The 20,358-nt window shown below is 43.6% G+C and overlaps 1 protein-coding gene across 1 annotated transcript; it reads right to left on the bottom strand.

Annotated features, from left to right (window-relative positions):
- Nucleotides 1–7,182: 7,182 nt before the first annotated feature.
- Nucleotides 7,183–19,990, bottom strand: LOC142204568 (uncharacterized). The gene is made up of 7 exons (XM_075275885.1): nt 19,898–19,990; nt 17,155–17,382; nt 14,000–14,181; nt 13,606–13,692; nt 9,781–9,849; nt 9,362–9,539; nt 7,183–7,278 (listed from the first exon to the last, which is right to left on the bottom strand). Exons 1-7 carry the CDS (start codon nt 19,988–19,990, stop codon nt 7,240–7,242), a joined length of 876 nt encoding a protein of 291 aa, XP_075131986.1. The 3' UTR covers nt 7,183–7,239.
- Nucleotides 19,991–20,358: the final 368 nt, after the last annotated feature.

Below are 20,358 nucleotides of genomic sequence, written 5' to 3'. Positions count from 1 at the left end.
TCTCTCACACACACACACTACTTCCGGCTGGGTGACTTCCGTTTGTGGAGTGAGGGGGGGAGGAGCCTCTGGTTTGTCACGTGGGTAGTCAGACAATTCTCCTGTAGAATTACTACGTCTTATTAGTAACGCCATTCCGGACACTGGGAAAGCTGAGCCATAACGGAAGAATCTGCAAGAACTTGACTTGTTCTGTATAGTTTGCACCTCACAACCTTCAATAGATAGAAAGAGGGACAGACTATGTGGCGCACTATGCAGATATAGCTCCACCCACTTCTGTGCGGACTCCGCCCATTCTCATCCATTTTTGTATTTGCTCCCACTCAGTATAATCCTCTTACAGTCACCCCCACATTATAATGTTCTCCTCCAATTGCCCCATAGTATGAAGAAATTAGGGGGGGGGGGCATTAAACCGTGGGGGTAGTTGGATGGGGACATTAAACTAGGGCAGCTGAAGGGGACACTTACCTGGAGGCAACTAGAGGGGGGCATTAAACCGTGGGGGTAGTTGGATGGGGACATTAAACTAGGGCAGCTGAAGGGGACACTTACCTGGGGGCAACTAGAGGGGGGCATTAAACCGTGGAGGTGGCAGAAACTGAAGGCAACTAGAGGCAGACAGGTCCCCCCCCCAGCTACCCCCTACGATTTAATGTCCTCTTCCATTTGCCCGCAGTTTAATGTCCCCGTCCAACAAACCCCATTGTTTAATGTCCACCTCTAGCTGCCCCAGTTTAATGTCACCCTCCATCTGTCCCCCAGTTTAATGACCCCCCTCCATCTGCTCATAGCAGCCGCTAGGTCTGCTACAGTGGTGGTTATGCCATTGGTCAGAACTATGGTATAAGACAGGGGTCTCAAACTCGCGGGCCGCATGCGGCCCCCCCGAACAATTTTGTGCGGCCCGCACAAGCCTAGGGACGCCGGATCCAAGTTGAATCCGGACGTTTCACCATTTTGCCCACAGGCAGTTTTATATACTGCCGGAAAGCTGACAGTGCGCTGAGTTCAGCACACTGTCGGCTTTCCCGATGTGGGCCCAGTGTGAAGAGCTTATGGTCCGGTACCGTAGCTCTTCTATGGTCAGAAGAGCGTCTCTGACACTCAGTCAGAGACGTCCTTCTTCACAGCACAGCCAATCGCCCCCCTCCCTCTGCTCGCAGTACTCGTCCATAGACGAGCATTATCAGGGAGGGAGGGGGCGTTCCTCCCGGCTCTCACAGCACAGCGCGATTGGCTGTGCTGTGAAGAAGGACGTCTCTGACTGAGTGTCAGAGACGCTCTTCTGACCATAGAAGAGCTACGGTACCGGACCGTAAGCTCTTCACACTGGGCCCACATCGGGAAAGCCGACAGTGTGCTGAACTCAGCGCACTGTCAGCTTTCCGGCAGTATATAGAACTGCCTGTGGGCAAAATGGTGGAAGGTCCTCTTTAAACATTGAGGTGGAATGAAGGGGCTCATGACACTGGGGGCAGACGAAGGGAGGGGGGAGAACGGCATGACACTGGGGCAGAAATGGAGGGACATGAATCTGGGGGCAGAGATGGGGGGGACATGAAACTGGGGGCAGAAATGGAGGGACATGAATCTGGGGGCAGAGATGGGGGGACATGAATCTGGGGCAGAGATGGGGGGACATGAATCTGAGGGCAGAGATGGGGGGACATGTATCCGGGGGCAGATGAAGGGTGTATATGTAACTGGGGGAAAGATGTAGGGGGGACATATAGTTTACGGGTGACTGTAGGAGGATTATACAGTGTGGGGGCACATGAAAAATGAATGGGCGGAGTCAACATAAAAGTGGGTGGAGCTAAATTTGCCGCGGTGCGGCCCGCCGACTGGCTGGGATCTTGCTCTGCGGCCCACATTCTGAGTTGAGTTTGAGACCCCTGGTATAAGACAACAGCAGAGCAAGAAAAATAAGGAAATTATGTGAAGCTTCAAATCAGAACCTCCCACGCTCGTATGGACTTTTCCAGGTTGCACCACTTCTCTGGAATGCTCTACCTCAGACAATCAGATAAACTCCTAATTTCTACAGCTTCAAACTAAAGACACATCTTTTCAGACAGGCCTATCACAATTACTAATATAAACCCCTCCGTACCGTCATTAGAATCCCTAAAACAAACCCTTCTCTGTTCCAGCTCCCACATTACCTCACACAATATGATGCTGTTTCAGGCTAATTATATGTCCAGGCACCATCTGCACGTTAAAGGACACGACTAGTGACGACTCATACAGTTTTGTTTGTGTAATGACAGTAACCTCTATTACAACATTGTCTGACCAGTGTATAAGCAATGCTACCTCAGATGCTGCCCCTGCTATCGCTTGTGTCACCGCCTCTATCTCATAGATTGTAAGCTCTTGCGAGCAGGGCCCTCAGTCCCATTGTGTGAAGTGACTATTTCTTTGTAAAAGTGCTGCGGCATATGTTGGCACTACATAAATAAAATGTATTATTAATAATTAGAGATGAGCGAACACTAAAATGTTCGAGGTTCGAAATTCGATTCGAACAGCCGCTCACTGTTCGAGTGTTCGAATGGGTTTCGAACCCCATTATAGTCTATGGGGAACATAAACTCGTTAAGGGGGAAACCCAAATTCGTGTCTGGAGGGTCACCAAGTCCACTATGACACCCCAGGAAATGATACCAACACCCTGGAATGACACTGGGACAGCAGGGGAAGCATGTCTGGGGGCATAAAAGTCACTTTATTTCATGGAAATCCCTGTCAGTTTGCGATTTTCGCAAGCTAACTTTTCCCCATAGAAATGCATTGGCCAGTGCTGATTGGCCAGAGTACGGAACTCGACCAATCAGCGCTGGCTCTGCTGGAGGAGGCGGAGTCTAAGATAGCTCCACACCAGTCTCCATTCAGGTCCGACCTTAGACTCCGCCTCCTCCGGCAGAGCCAGCGCTGATTGGCCGAAGGCTGGCCAATGCATTCCTATGCGAATGCAGACTTAGCAGTGCTGAGTCAGTTTTGCTCAACTACACATCTGATGCACACTCGGCACTGCTACATCAGATGTAGCAATCTGATGTAGCAGAGCCGAGGGTGCACTAGAACCCCTGTGCAAACTCAGTTCACGCTAATAGAATGCATTGGCCAGCGCTGATTGGCCAATGCATTCTATTAGCCCGATGAAGTAGAGCTGAATGTGTGTGCTAAGCACACACATTCAGCACTGCTTCATCAAGCCAATACAATGCATTAGCCAGTGCTGATTGGCCAGAGTACGGAATTCGGCCAATCAGCGCTGGCCAATGCATTCTATTAGCCCGATGAAGTAGAGCTGAATGTGTGTGCTAAGCACACACATTCAGCACTGCTTCATCAAGCCAATACAATGCATTAGCCAGTGCTGATTGGCCAGAGTACGGAATTCGGCCAATCAGCGCTGGCTCTGCTGGAGGAGGCGGAGTCTAAGGTCGCTCCACACCAGTCTCCATTCAGGTCCGACCTTAGACTCCGCCTCCTCCGGCAGAGCCAGCGCTGATTGGCCGAAGGCTGGCCAATGCATTCCTATGCGAATGCAGACTTAGCAGTGCTGAGTCAGTTTTGCTCAACTACACATCTGATGCACACTCGGCACTGCTACATCAGATGTAGCAATCTGATGTAGCAGAGCCGAGGGTGCACTAGAACCCCTGTGCAAACTCAGTTCACGCTAATAGAATGCATTGGCCAGCGCTGATTGGCCAATGCATTCTATTAGCCCGATGAAGTAGAGCTGAATGTGTGTGCTAAGCACACACATTCAGCACTGCTTCATCAAGCCAATACAATGCATTAGCCAGTGCTGATTGGCCAGAGTACGGAATTCGGCCAATCAGCGCTGGCCAATGCATTCTATTAGCCCGATGAAGTAGAGCTGAATGTGTGTGCTAAGCACACACATTCAGCTCTACTTCATCGGGCTAATAGAATGCATTGGCCAGCGCTGATTGGCCAGAGTACGGAACTCGACCAATCAGCGCTGGCTCTGCTGGAGGAGGCGGAGTCTAAGGTCGGACCTGAATGGAGACTGGTGTGGAGCGATCTTAGACTCCGCCTCCTCCAGCAGAGCCAGCGCTGATTGGCCGAATTCCGTACTCTGGCCAATCAGCACTGGCTAATGCATTGTATTGGCGTGATGAAGCAGTGCTGAATGTGTGTGCTTAGCACACACATTCAGCTCTACTTCATCGGGCTAATAGAATGCATTGGCCAGCGCTGATTGGCCGAATTCCGTACTCTGGCCAATCAGTGCTGGCCAATGCATTCTATTAGCTTGATGAAGCAGAGTGTGCACAAGGGTTCAAGCGCACCCTCGGCTCTGATGTAGGAGAGCCGAGGGTGCACTTGAACCCTTGTGCACCCTCAGCTCTGCTACATCAGAGCCGAGGGTGCGCTTGAACCCTTGTGCACACTCTGCTTCATCAAGCTAATAGAATGCATTGGCCAGCGCTGATTGGCCAATGTATTCTATTAGCCTGATGAAGTAGAGCTGAATGTGTGTGCTAAGCACACACATTCAGCTCTACTTCATCGGGCTAATAGAATGCATTGGCCAGCGCTGATTGGCCAGAGTACGGAACTCGACCAATCAGCGCTGGCTCTGCTGGAGGAGGCGGAGTCTAAGATCGCTCCACACCAGTCTCCATTCAGGTCCGACCTTAGACTCCGCCTCCTCCAGCAGAGCCAGCGCTGATTGGCCGAATTCCGTACTCTGGCCAATCAGCACTGGCTAATGCATTGTATTGGCTTGATGAAGCAGTGCTGAATGTGTGTGCTTAGCACACACATTCAGCTCTACTTCATCGGGCTAATAGAATGCATTGGCCAATCAGCGCTGGCCAATGCATTCTATTAGCGTGAACTGAGTTTGCACAGGGGTTCTAGTGCACCCTCGGCTCTGCTACATCAGATTGCTACATCTGATGTAGCAGTGCCGAGTGTGCATCAGATGTGTAGTTGAGCAAAACTGACTCAGCACTGCTAAGTATGCATTCGCATAGGAATGCATTGGCCAGCCTTCGGCCAATCAGCGCTGGCTCTGCCGGAGGAGGCGGAGTCTAAGGTCGGACCTGAATGGAGACTGGTGTGGAGCGACCTTAGACTCCGCCTCCTCCAGCAGAGCCAGCGCTGATTGGCCGAATTCCGTACTCTGGCCAATCAGCACTGGCTAATGCATTGTATTGGCTTGATGAAGCAGTGCTGAATGTGTGTGCTTAGCACACACATTCAGCTCTACTTCATCGGGCTAATAGAATGCATTGGCCAATCAGCGCTGGCCAATGCATTCTATTAGCGTGAACTGAGTTTGCACAGGGGTTCTAGTGCACCCTCGGCTCTGCTACATCAGATTGCTACATCTGATGTAGCAGTGCCGAGTGTGCATCAGATGTGTAGTTGAGCAAAACTTACTCAGCACTGCTAAGTCTCTGCATTCGCATAGGAATGCATTGGCCAGCCTTCGGCCAATCAGCGCTGGCTCTGCCGGAGGAGGCGGAGTCTAAGGTCGGACCTGAATGGAGACTGGTGTGGAGCGATCTTAGACTCCGCCTCCTCCAGCAGAGCCAGCGCTGATTGGTCGAGTTCCGTACTCTGGCCAATCAGCGCTGGCCAATGCATTCTATTAGCCCGATGAAGTAGAGCTGAATGTGTGTGCTTAGCACACACATTCAGCTCTACTTCATCAGGCTAATAGAATACATTGGCCAATCAGCGCTGGCCAATGCATTCTATTAGCTTGATGAAGCAGAGTGTGCACAAGGGTTCAAGCGCACCCTCGGCTCTGATGTAGCAGAGCTGAGGGTGCACAAGGGTTCAAGTGCACCCTCGGCTCTCCTACATCAGAGCCGAGGGTGCGCTTGAACCCTTGTGCAGCCTCGGCTCTGCTACATCAGAGCCGAGGGTGCGCTTGAACCCTTGTGCACACTCTGCTTCATCAAGCTAATAGAATGCATTGGCCAGCACTGATTGGCCAGAGTACGGAATTCGGCCAATCAGCGCTGGCCAATGCATCCCTATGGGAAAAAGTTTATCTCACAAAAATCACAATTAAACACCCGATAGAGCCCCAAAAAGTTATTTTTAATAACATTCCCCCCTAAATAAAGGTTATCCCTAGCTATCCCTGCCTGTACAGCTATCCCTGTCTCATAGTCACAAAGTTCACATTCTCATATGACCCGGATTTGAAATCCACTATTCGTCTAAAATGGAGGTCACCTGATTTCGGCAGCCAATGACTTTTTCCAATTTTTTTCAATGCCCCCAGTGTCGTAGTTCCTGTCCCACCTCCCCTGCGCTGTTATTGGTGCAAAAAAGGCGCCAGGGAAGGTGGGAGGGGAATCGAATTTTGGCGCACTTTACCACGTGGTGTTCGATTCGATTCGAACATGGCGAACACCCTGATATCCGATCGAACATGTGTTCGATAGAACACTGTTCGCTCATCTCTATTAATAATGTATCTAGGGACAGGCTTCCTTAGTAACAAAAGAGTGAACAGTAAATTATCTAGAAGGGAGACACCCTTCAGGCACGAAGCAGACATATTTTTAATTAAAGTGCATTGCATTTTAGTCTAGAATCACATGTTCTATAAAAGGAGAATAAGTTGTCTGAAAAGTTAGTGACCATTTAAAGCATATCTTGAAATTCACATAGGTCAAGTGCTTTGGATTTTGTGAACCCCGTCCATATGTACTGTATAATGACAGTGATTCTGCAAAGAATGAAAACATATCAGCATATCCTATGAATACATTTACACTGGACGTACTTTGCAGTGGAAAATAACTAGTACAGATCATGAAATTGGTGCCAAAATCCCCAAGTTTTTTGATGGCCTTACCACATATTTTACCCTATGCCTTGCTAAAAGTTACATTTGAGGTGGAAATTGTCAACATCATGTCGTCATGGTGTAATTTGAAAATGTGCACGGCAAATCTGTTTCTACATAATCTACTACGGTACATGGTGATGATTTTCTGCCCACAATTTCGCAATAGAAAATCCACAGCGTATCCGTCTCATGTGAACATGTTCTAATAATAATAAACAACAATGAACTTTCTGATAAATATGCTATCTCAACAACTTTTTATTGCTTTTATGAACAAGAAACATTAAAAATAAATAACATAAACCTTAAATATATAACTGTATAACTTGTGCAAAGACATGAAGAGCTGGCACGTCTGAGAACAGCAACATATTCTATTCTGTTTCCCTTTGTTTTACTTGCTCAATAAAAACCTAAAACACAAAAAAAAGAGAATGAAAGCTTTAGTGAAAATTTATAAGAATTCACAGCAGTGTTAGGGTTTGTTCACATTATTCTCATTTCTGACAGTGGATGTGTATCTTAAATCTTCTTTGCCGGTCTGAACGCAGTGCATCAGAGGGCAAGGGTGAAAGGTGATTGGAGATCAAAAGGTATAATCAGCCTTAGTGTAATGAAGGTGATCACTGCAGCCCCTATGTGTCACAGGAGTGCAGTCACGTCCCCCCTTTTCCTCCTTGCTGTCTTACAAATAAGACTATTTACTGAAAGCAGATGCCAGTTAGATCAGTTGACCTTCTAAGGCTGTAGACCAGGTCTGTCTACAATTGAAGGGCAAAAAAGTCTTAGCAAGACCAACTTTTTCATCCAGATATTTTAGTTAAAAAGAACAGACACTCAACTGTCCCAATTACAGTCAATTGGGTCCCTTGAGTTCTGTTTGCGTCCCAGTTTTTTCATTCTTCTGGTCTATCAATGGTGGTCAGAGCCTAGAATGTGAATGGCAGAAATGCCAACCTTTCCTTGATGGCAGATGTCTGGGGAGATAAGGATTGGGCTTTAACATGCCCATGTGCAACATGTTTGGGCTGATTCCAACCTGCCTCGTCTTTTTGGTGTACACAAGAACAGCCACCACCAGAGGAGTTAGCCAGCAGCTTCCGCCTCTCTACTCTTTCAGAATACATGCACACTTGGCTGAGCAAACTGGCTGCAGCAGTAACTTCCCCTTGTACCCTGCCTGTTGTAGGTAATAAGATTATTACCTGGCCCACTCAGTTGGTCACCTGTTAAAAATGGAGTGGACCAGCTAAGGTTAAACCCCTAATTGTCATTAGGTTTTTTACAAGACAGTCGTGAAGAAAATCCTTCAGACTAATAAACAGTGTGGGTAAGGTTACCTCATTTTTAATTGTATTATTTCTAGGTTTACTGTTCTCATAATACATGGAAAGGCTGGGTCCTCAAAGGCACAAGAATTCTTTGGAGTGCTGTCCCTCAGGCTGTTAGATGGTAGTGCTTAAAGGGGTTGTCCAGGCTAAATATTTAAAGTTTAAATACGTTGGTGGCTGTGAATAAAAAAAATACATCCTGACCTGTCCAGGTTGCTCTGTTGTCGTCCAACGTCTGCTGTCACGGCGTTGTGCTGAAGCCGCTGACTGGCCTTAGCAGTCACGTCTTCAACATAATGACGGGAGGCACTGCCAGACCAGATGACATGGGAGGCGCAGGAGGACATCAGGGCATCAGGAAAAGGTGAGTGTACTTTTTTTTTTTTTTCACTGCCTTCAGCTTATTTAAACTTTAAAATGGTTGTCCATTTTTGCTTTTAAAAGTACACCCTTCTCCAAAAACTGCTTCCTATTTGAAATCTACATCCTGTTAAGCTTAAGGGGTTGCACCATTAATACATATCGGCAGCAATTTGCTGAATACAGGCAGATCACCGATGCCAACAACCCTGAAACCCTAAACTGAATAATTCTAATAATTTAGAGTAACTTTGTTATTGTTCTTAAAAAAAAAAAAAAGTTTCCTCACAGAAGCACTGCAATGATGTGCTTGCATCACACCCCTGGTGTTCAAAATGATGAGTTTTCTTTCTGAAAAGCAGGGATAGTCTATGTCCAGCCTAAGTTGTATCTCTGGTTCTTTCTCTGGGGATACAACAGAAGCTGTACTGTATTCCACTGGGCATGCATGACTATCATAGTCTAACTAGAATGATATACACAGACCTGTACATTATTAACACCAGGAGTTTCTACTCCAAGTAAATCCCATGTACAGTAAATTAAGTAGCTAATGACATGGACGCTGTGCCAGTTTATTTATGTATTGCCTTTGATGGCACTACTCACTCCTCCATGCAATGCCATCATCAAGACTGGGCTCACTGACACCTCAACTGGAACCTGAAATATTCAGCTCTCCTGATCTCACAATGCAGAAGCTACTGCTCTGTATGAGCTTGTCTGTAGAATATCACCTTGTCCATAATAGAAGAAGAGAAAAGCACAATAGTGGCAGACTACTATTGGTTTAGCATTGCAATACCTGCAGCAACTCCTCTAAATCTCTTTGCAACTCCAAGGCTTTCTGGTGAACACTGTGATGGATGCTGTTGTACATCACAGCATTCTGAAGCATTAACAGAATGTCTCTCTGGAACTCTACATTTGTCCTTATCTTTCCCTTACAAAGACTCTTTTTTATTGTAGAGAGGTCCATTGGCCTAGAAAAAAAACAAGTATATTAATACCGGTCTGTATGCACATATTTTCTACCAATCCTTTACAAAGTAACTGATAAGGGATCTCATCAAAAAATATGTTGAAGGACGTGTTTTTTAATAAGCGATTTTTTATCCATTTTATTATTTTATTTAACCTAATTTTTTTTAAAGGAAATTTTATAGACACATCATATAGTCATCATAAATAATTTTGCTAAAAATTCAATAGCTGAATACCAACCGTTTGACTATCTCCTTATATCCTGGAGCGTCCTTCTCCTGCAGTGGCTTCCGAAATGGTCCTGCATATCTGCAATAATATGCACATAAGGTGAAAAAATAAAAGGTGTACAAAGCGATTAGTTGTATGGAAGTCAACTGTACTGTTAGAATACACTTACATGGTATCGTCCAAAGAGAGGAGCATTGTCAAAATTAGTGGCAGAAAAGAAAGCTGACCACATACGCATATTCTTAACCCCTTCCCCTTTCGTTTTTGACTCCCCGCGTACCAAACCCCATAACTTTTTATTTTTCCGTTCACAGACATATGAGGGCTTAATGTTTGTGGAACAAATTGTTCTTCATATTGGTACCATTTATTATTCTGTACAATGTCCTGGGAAGATGGTAAAAAATTCAGAATGGGGTAGAACTAGAAAAAAGGTGCATTTGTGCGACTTTTTTATGGGCTTTCACTGTGTAGCCAAAAGGACATGTCACCTGTATTCTATGTTTCTGTACAATTTCGGGATACCAAATTTATGTAGTTTTATTTACATTTTAACAAAAATGTAAAACTTTGCAAAAAAAAAAAGTTTTTTTTCTACAAGTTGCCATATTCTGACAACTGTAACTTTTTAACATTTCCGTGTACAGGGATACACAGGGCGTCTTTTTTTTGCGGGGCCAGGTATACTTCTTAGTTATACCATTTTGGCTAATGTTTATTGCTTTCATTGCTTTTTATTCAAATTGTTACCAGAGGCAAAACATCCAAAAAACAGCGGTTCAGCACTTTAGATTTTTTTTTTTAATCCGGAGATACAGCCATTTGAAGTGACCACCTCCCTTAAGTAAATGTTTCAGCTATTTTTACTAAATTGAGTACATGTATGGAAATACTACATGTATGGAAATACTTCATTAGTTTATTGTCCCTGTGAAATATTGGTTGAACGTCAGCAGCTATTTTCCTCAAGATGTTCATTTTAGGGTCGTATATAATTACCCTGCTGTTGTCCTACTTCTGTTTCTACTCTAAGAGACGGCTCCTTGGAATTCTTGTAGCTCTGTGGATCTGCTCATCTACAACCTGTGTATGATATCTCTATTGTAAGAACGTATTCTTTAATGTTAGCCGGTGTTGTTTCCTGTAAATGATCAACTTTTTATATGTTGTAGATGAAAGCTTCCGTCTCAGATATCCTGGCTGGCCTGTAGGTTTATGGTGGATTGTAGTTTGTATAATGCTATTATTGATATATATGGTTGTATCCAGCAGTGGCCCCGTGGTGAACTTTTGACATGGCTCCCCCCCCTCCCCGACCGGCGCTGAAGACCCCGAGTGACCCCCCTCCCCCATTCCTACGCGCTCTATTATGCCCCAAAGTGGCCCCTACACACAGTATTATGCTCCATAGTGGCCCCTGCACACAGTATTATGCCCCATAGAGGCTCCTGTACACACTATTATGCCCCATAGTGGCCCCAGCACATAGTATTATGCCCATAGTGGCCCCTTCACATAGTATTATGCCCCATAGTGGCCCCTGCACATAGTATTATGCCCCATAGTGGCCCCTACACACAGTATTATGCCCCACTGTGGACACCTATTAACAATTTTTATACTTCTGGGTCAGAGTATAATAATCAGAAACCGAGGGGAAAACCCAACATAAAAAACACTGTTACTTACCTATCCCTGGCTCTGCTGCACTCCTTGGTGGTGTCTGTCATCTTCAATGACATCCGGGGCGTCACATGACCCGGGACGCAGGCCCTGATCATGTGACGTCAGGGAGGTCACAGGAGTAGGCCCAAAGCCTGTTTGGAGTCCGGAGAGTTAAGTAACAGTGTTTTTTATGTTCTTTTACCTCTCCTGGGCCTCCGATCATTATACTCATAGGGCCCCTGCCAGGATCGTTAAGTAAGTAGGGCCCGTTACCGGCTGGAGTAACTCCAGCTGGTAATGGCCTATTAAGAAAAAAATAAATGCATGGCCTGGGCCCTGTGGCAGCTGCTACCCCGGTAGTTACGCCCCTGGTGTCCAAGATATATATTTGAGATTTTGAGTAGTTGAGAGTGAGTCTGGTAGTAGGACGGAGTTTATTGAAGTTTTTATGGAAAGACAGTAATTTGTTTTCTGAGCCTGCCAGATTATTAGTTGGTCATCAATGTACCAGAAGTATGCCAGAGGTTTAGCTATACAAGTTGATAAATACTCCTCCTCTACTTTGCCATGAACAGGTTAGTGTACTGTGGTGACATTTCACTACCCATACACTGTAAGTATATATTTTTGTTAAATGAAACGTAATTGTGGTGAGAACAAACCTGATGAATTGTAGTGCAGGCTATATTAGTTGGTTATTTTTTTTTTAAAGAAAATATTGTCATGAGGCTTGGGAATTCAAGGTGATGATAAAATTCAGATCAAGGGATTCAATCTAACAACTGGATATATGAGTCTTAGATGGACACAATCCCCCCTCCCCCAATCCTACTAAATCCAGACTACAGAAACAATACACCCCCCTTCCCCAATGGGTTTTCTGGGCTAAAAATCTTTTTTTTTTTTTTTTTTTTAAAAAAGGTCTGTTAGTGTTATTAATGGGTTAAAAGTGCACCCATATACTTTTAGCAGTGTTTTGAGTGATTTCTAAGTGTCTGTGATATGTTTTGCATTTGTTTACATGTTGTTAGCTTCCTACTGTGTAACTTCCGGTGTACCTGTCACTGCTCCCCCCCTTCCTCTCTCACTGTGTTATACCCCCCTCGTCTCCCTAGCTAAACTACACTAAGCTATCCCACCCTAGCTAAGATAGGCTATCCTGCCCACTAATAGCCTCCCAGTCCCATAGCATCATACTTACCTGACTTTCAACGTGGGAGCGGGCTCCTCTTCACTGTGGGCAGCCTGGAGACGCTGCGCACAGAACGAAAGTAACTGTGGGACATGCGCAGTATAGATGGATTGCCATCTCTACTGTGCATGTCTAAAACTCATCCTCCAGACTGCGCAGCCACTTCAAAAGTAGAGGAGTGGAGGACCCGTTCTGGACACAGGAAGACACGTAAGTGTTGATGGGGATAGGGAAAAGGAGGAGTACTGGTGACGTTCCATTTCAAAAGCGGTGAAATGGACCATCACCGGATTATCAGAAAGTGTATAAGTAATTATGCATTTTCTTTTTAAATAGATGTAAATTAAAAGTTAGGTGGGGGAGGGAGTTTAGTTTATAGGTAGAATTTGCTTTTATCCCGGACAACCCCTTTAACTCATTACCCCTATAACCTGAGTATATATCACGATACCTTATCTATTGTATCACCTCATGAACTACTGTACTGTAAATGCCTTTGTGTAGCATCTTGACAGTGTTTTGCTCTCCTCAGTTATTCATTTTTCAAAACACGGAGGTTCTTTCTTGAGGCATTTGCAAATGAATGACAGAACAAAGCAAAACACTGGCAAGATTCTACACAAAGTCATTTATAGTAGTTCATGAGGTGATACATTAGCTAAGGTAGGGTAATAAAACTCACATTATAGGGGTAATGATTTTGTATTTTTTCTGGTTAACCAATAAAGGTCTCATACCTACAACAGTTTTGCCTTTTTGACACAAAAGTAGCAAATATTGCATTTTTTTTCTGGCTAACATGGTACTAAAATATTTCCCCACAGTTCTCATTAAAATGAATAGACTGTGAAATGCATACATGTATGGGTACACCAGGGCAAGAGGCTCTCTGCAGTCGCAGGTAGGGGTCCCACCTATCAACTACTCAGTAAATGTCTGCCATATTATATCCTGAAATTAAAAAAAAAAAACCTCACCTGTGATCTGCTATCACTTTCCATAGGGGTGTTAGCGTCTTACTGATGTAATTTTTTTGTTGGGATTTTTTAGCACATAAAATCAGCCTGAAAAATAGACAGGTATATAACTGCACATATACATACACACTGTAAATGTTCTAATAGACAAAGTTAATGCTCAGCATGTTTCAGATCATGGAACTTCACAGTATATCACAAGTTCAACTATCACTTATAGAATAGAATTAATTTATTTCCTATTTTGTATTATAGATATGATCTCGAAAGCAAAAACTAGTCATATCGGTATGGACAATAGCGGAATCCTTGTATTTCTCTAAAATATTAGTCATATTAATAGAGGATTTTATAGAGTTGTGAAAAATCTGCTAAAACAAGCTGAAGGACTCACAGTTCAAGCATGGGAATGGTCTTTGACTGGACACATTTAGTGTTCTCACAGACAGAAATGTCATTTTCTCTTTGTTTCATGGAAGAAGATTCTTTAACAGGTTCAGAGAGGTGGGATGAACACTCTTCGGCCAAGGATTGGGAGTCGGTGCATGTTATTACGGTTTCCTCCACATTTAGGTCCTTAAAAATAAAATGAAAGACAATTCATTACTGGTTGTAGAACATGTAGAAGCAGTTCATGAATTATGGTTGACCTTTGATTCCACCTATTGTTTCAATAAACATTGGATAAATGAATAGTACAGTGTGTATACACAAGGAATTTCAGTATATCTGACCATTATATGGCTAATATTTAGCAGATTTTCCCTCTATTTCTTAATTGAAGTTCTCCCTGAGCTTGTGGGTGGAAACTAGCTGCTATGAAGTATCAAATACGTTGCACACAGAAAGTAGAGGAGAATCTGCTTCATAATATTGTCTCTTACTCAAAAGCAGCAGTATCAGCAAGTTACTACAGGATAAGGGGTTACTTGGTCTGACTGGAATAACACTTTAACTTGCAATGCTCAAAACAAACAAGTTTATAATGAAATTTAATGGTATACCATGTCACATGACAGCTACCATATTTTTCGGACTATAAGACCCACTGGACTATAAGACGCACCTAGGTTTTAGAGGAGGAAAATAGGGAAAAAAAATTTTGAAGCAAAAACTGGTAAAATATTTAATATATGGGAGTTGTAGTTTTGCAACAGCTGCAAGGCCACATTGACAGGTGACCCTGCAGCTGTACGGGGATGCATAGAGCGTTTTTTTTTGCGGGGCCAGCTGTACTTTTTAGTTATACCATTTTGGGGGATATCTATTGCTTAGATCACCTTGTATTGAAAAAAAAACAGGAGGTGATTTAGAACTTTTATTTATTTCATATTTTTAAAGCTTTTTTTTTTTTTTTTTACTATTTTATTTCCCCCCGGGGGCTTGAACCTGCGGTCACTTGATCGCAAGTCCCATAGACGGCAATACAACTGTATTGCCGTCTATGGGACATTCTGTATATTAGTATTACGGCTGGTCATAGAGACCAGCCGCAATACTAATATATAGCAGTGACAGGCCTGGGAGCCTCATTAGGCTCCCGGCTGTCACCCGGACAGGTCGGCTCCTGTGATATCGTCGCGCAGGAGCCGGCCTGCAACTTTACAGGTACGGGGCCGGTGGGGACCGGCCCCGGGGGAGAAGGGGCCACGGATACTGACCCGGCATCCGCTGTACTAGAGAGGCGGATGCCGGGGAGGGATAGACGCCGGGGCCTGAGACATCGCTACGATCCTCTGCCCTTCATGAAGCCAGCGGCGGGGGCACGGAGGAGCCCCTGCCGCTGCTGGCTTCATGCAAGGCAGAGGAGCGCAGCGATGTCTCAGGCCCCGGCACCTGTAATGGCGTCTATCACTTGCCGGCTTCCGCCTCTCTATTACAGCGGATGCCAGGCGCCACCTTCAGACTATAAGACGCACCCTTCTTTTCCCCAAAAAAGTGCGTCTTATAGTCCGAAAAATACGGTAACTGGCAACTGGTAGAAGAGTAAAAAGTGTAACCATAAGTAAAGAAAATATACTGAATATCATAGAATAGATTCTACCCAGAATAAATCTGAAAGGACTTATTACTTTCCTCCTCCAAGTATCTAATGCTAAACAGCATAAATAAGTAGTGGAATCCATTCCCATAATCCATGGTGTTAAAAATAACAAACATATACCACGGGGTACACGTTTCCTTACTGTATGCAATATATTGCTGTATTCTGGCCCTATCTGAATCAATTCTATAGTGTAAAATTTTTTTTTTTTTTAAATCACTGAATTGATAAACATAAATAAAATATTCAGCAACAGTATTTAAAAAATTTAAGGCCTCATGCACACATTGCAGTGCAGGTCACTAATGCATTAGTATTTTTAAGCCAAACCCAGAATTAGCTGGAAAGTGGAAAAGTAATATAAATCTTTTCATTTTATTTCCTCTGTGTTTACAATGTTATCGTGGTTTTAGCAAATACAAACAGCCAACTAAAATGGTTACGTGTGAATGAGGCTTTAAAGTGTTTTCTCCAGGATAGATCAAAATATTTTTGACCTTTCCCTAGGCCATAAATAGCAGTTTGTGGGGGTCCAACACCTGAGTCCCCACCAATCAGTTGTTTGAAGAGATCATAGCATTTAACGTTGTGACCTCTTCAACAGAATGGGACTGTTGAAAACAGGCCACATTATGAATGAACACGACATCACCACTGGCCATGCATGTGGAACAGGCCTTCACCCATACTACTCTACCACTTCGAGCAGCTGATCTGTGGGGGGTCCTGGGTATTGAATAAGATTGTCAATATTATTTTACTCCCGGGAAAACTCCTTTTATTTTCTATCTGAGAAACTATTTACCCATAGCCAAATATTACCAAGAAAATATTCAGAAAAAGGTATAGAGATTTAATCTGGTTGAATTTGAAAAGTGGCCTATTTTTTGCGTGACTTGAGGGGGTGCAGTCGCATCGGGGCCCAGGAGCCTTAGGGGGCCCATAAGCACTGGCATCAGTATTGAGACTGCAGCTTCCATCTAGCCCATAAGCCAAGGAGACTCACAGATTACCCTAACCACACTAAGGTGGATTAAACGCCTTAGCACCCATAACCATCAATATCAAGAATTCACTGTAAGGATGAGGTAAGAGGATAAATGATCTACTGGGGCCCACAAGACTTTAGCTACACCACTGGCTTGAGTCTAACATTTTCTCACCTAGGCTATGTACGTCATGTTTCTTATGTCTATATGGCATTTAGGCTGGGGATGTTTTAGCAAGAATGTCCATTATATGTCTTTTTTTCACAGTGGGGCCTTATGGTATCTACAGAATAAAGTGCACTTTGAGGTTGTTTATTACACATTATATTAATGAAACATGCCTTCAGAAATGGGGCAGGAGTGATCATCTAAACAGAGGCCATACCTGTGATATGAACAGAGCCTTAAAGGAGTAAATAGAATAGACTAAACTATGGAAGAATACATAACCTAGAGACACATACAATCTCTGAGTATCAGCTGTATTAGCCTATGACGTCCCAATAAATGAAATACCTTTGACAGGCTATCAGAACTCTCATCACCCGAAGTGAGCACTAGATTCTCAAATGCCAAAGAAGTTAATTCAATTTCGATTTCCAGGTCTGATAGGTCTCCATGTAGAACTCGTTTTCTCCCAACATATTCAATGTCACGATCTTGACTAGCGCTCACAGGGCTACGGTCAGCATGACAAGTGATCTGACCTTGTTGTATATTCTGCTGGAAGTGGCAACTATTCTTCTGTAAGAAACAAAATCACAACCTGTATTTCTTCTAATCTAAAAATCATTTTGCAAGCAGCGTGGAGAATATCAATGGGTCATTTACTTAACAATATTTACAATTTAAAGAGACCCTTTCGGGAGTTTTTTTCAACTGCGTTTTCAAAAATGCTGGGTTTGTGGATGAGATAAAAGGAAATATTTCAGCTCAATATTAGATATAAAGATAAACACAGTATCTTATAGGGCTTGAGATAAGAAAGGCGGTTTTGGAAACCTTATTTCATACCGATGCTCCTTTACAGATAAATTTGTAGTTTTATAAATCTGTACAGTATATGAACTGAAAAGGGGTTTAAGAATGTGTTATCTGCAGTTTGGGCTTCGGTCGGTCATTAGAATTTTTTATTTGCATAAATGAAAATGTACTGAAAATACTAGACACATAATTCCAAATCAAAACAGGGAAATAATTTATCTAAAGGAATATTAGTCTGTTCAGAACAAAAAAAAAAAAAAAGCCAGCAATATTTTTTTAAAAAACTCAAGAATTTAATGTATAACCTGAAAAAATATTTGAGATTTCACTTTTCTATAAATTACCAAACTAATATTTAGTTACATAACTATTAATTCTGAGAGCCGCTTGACATCGGTGTTGTATGGTGTGGGACAATTTTTGGCACCTTTGAACAGGTATGCAATAAAGAGGACGAACCTTTCCCCATCAACGGAATCTTGCAGGGAATTCTAGCTGGTAGCTTGGCTTCACTTAATGGTTGACTGGTTGTGGTAGTACTCACTGGTAATTTCAGACCTTTGATCTTTCAGGAGGTGTTCACTTGTTGATCCTTTATTTTTGGCTATTTCTTCAACCCATTTGAACAGTAGTTCACCACTTCTTTCTGTGTCTTTCAGGTTTCAGTTGCTACTTCTAGGCATGTGAGATCAATTTTGCTGGTCAGCCTATATTTTGCTGTATTATACAACAGAGACCCGTCCTGCTTGATCTTGCCACAGATTCCATGGCCAATTCAGCCACACTATCTGCAACTCGAGACCCCCTGCCCATTCATCCAGGCCTAAATCAGCAGTGGGATGCCCCGACAGAATGCAGATGCACTGCATCCAGTCACAGCTAGCCCACGGCGATAATGAAGAGGAATTCCTCTACATTTTCTGCCATGTGAGTATACCCTAGGTTGCTTGCTATCTCCAAACATAATTTCTACCACTTCTATCATGATATATATAACATATATAAACACTACTGAATGTTGCTGCGCTATAGAAAATACCAATCAGTTTACAATAGATTTACAGGAGGATATATTTAATAACAGACTGGTATGAATTAGTGGAAAGAACTGATGGAAGAAAAAAATACAAATATTTTTCAAATCAGTGAAGATTTAAAAAGAAGAAATGTTTAAGAAAAAAAAAAAAAAAAAGGGATTTCTCAAAACGTTTGCAGGTTTCCTTACGATATGTTATCTCAAAAGGTACTTCCACAGTGTTGATAAATTTCCTAACATGATCCATTGCTCCTGTATTTTGGTGCCTCAAAAAACTGAAATATTTACTTAAAACTGCCATTTTTATTGAAGAAGAGTTTTTTCCAGGCAGAAAATAAAAATCAAATAGAAGAGTAACAACAGGAAGGGGGGGGGGCTAACAGCCATATCCCCGAAGTAGTATAAAGTCAGATTAAAAAAAAAAAAAAAAACCTGAGAGAAATACATAACAAAAAGGACAGGGGGTGGGGGAGGAAGGGGAAACAATCACAAGATTCAGGGGTGGATCGAGGGGGGGGGGGATGAAGAAAAGGAAGGGAGGTAGTGATCAGAGACCCTGCAAAATACAATACAGTGGACCCAGCTAGATTTAAAAGTCTCCTGAGTGTTAAGGGTAGCAGTCAGGAATTCTAGGCTCCGCACATCCTTTATTCTGGCCAGGAGAAGCCACACTCTTCCATTTTCTAGTAATGAGAGTCTTTGCAGCAGTGCAGGGATACAAGAATAGTATGGATGCCTTTTTGCCTAGGGGAAGGTTTAGGAGGTAGATAAGAGGGTCTAAAGGGACCCCCTGTAGGAGGAGAGCATCTGTCAAAGCCCTAACCTCCCTCCAGAAGACCTGGATGAGGGGGCATGACCAGAATTTATGATACAAGTACACAGTACCGCAGCGCCAACACCCCGAGGGGATTGTTGGGTTCAGGGCATGTAGGAGAACAGGAGTATAGTACCAGTGCATCGACAATTTGTACTGAGTCTCCCGAAAGGTAACAACGAGAGAAATTCTGAGCACAAGACCACACAATCTTCCACTGTCATGGGGATATAAAGCCACCCAACCACTTCCTCCCATCAGGACATGTAACAGTGAGAGGGGAAAGAGTCCATAGGAGGAAAGGAGCTGGTAAATTAAGGAGATAAGGCCCCTAAGTAGACGTGCTCTTATGGCAAACCTTCTCAAAGGTAGTGGGGAGAGATACCCTAAGGAATCCCATGGAAAAAGCGGACAAAATGAGCCACCTGGGAGTAGTGGAGCCACTCAGTGGCCGGGAGATTTAAGTTCGTTGTGAGATAATCAAAGGACCTGAGCTCCAACATCACTGGGTCAACCATATCAGCAATCCAGACCACACCTTGACCATAGCAGAAAACAAACTCTCTGGGAGGAGGGGATTATATAAGATGGACACCATTGAGAATCGTGGAGACATCAGAGGGAACTTGGCACCGCAGGTGGGGGAAGGGGGGACCCAACCCACAATAAAGCATTAGGGTACATGGAGGCAAGTCAAAGCTTCTCAATCTTGACCTATTTGGTATACGCCGGCATAGCCGCCCAAAACAGAATATGAGCGAAGATGAGTTGCCCAATAATAATGCAAAAGGTGTGGGACAGCCAGTTCCACAAACCCCCTCCATGCCAATATAACAGAATGGGGAATAAAGTGACGCTTGGCCTGCCATGTAAACTGGAAAATCGC

Source organism: Leptodactylus fuscus, chromosome 5, assembly GCF_031893055.1.
Source record: "Leptodactylus fuscus isolate aLepFus1 chromosome 5, aLepFus1.hap2, whole genome shotgun sequence".
Taxonomy (NCBI): Eukaryota; Metazoa; Chordata; class Amphibia; order Anura; family Leptodactylidae; genus Leptodactylus; species Leptodactylus fuscus.
Note: the sequence above shows the minus strand (reverse complement) of the source record. Positions and strands in the feature narration are given on the sequence as shown.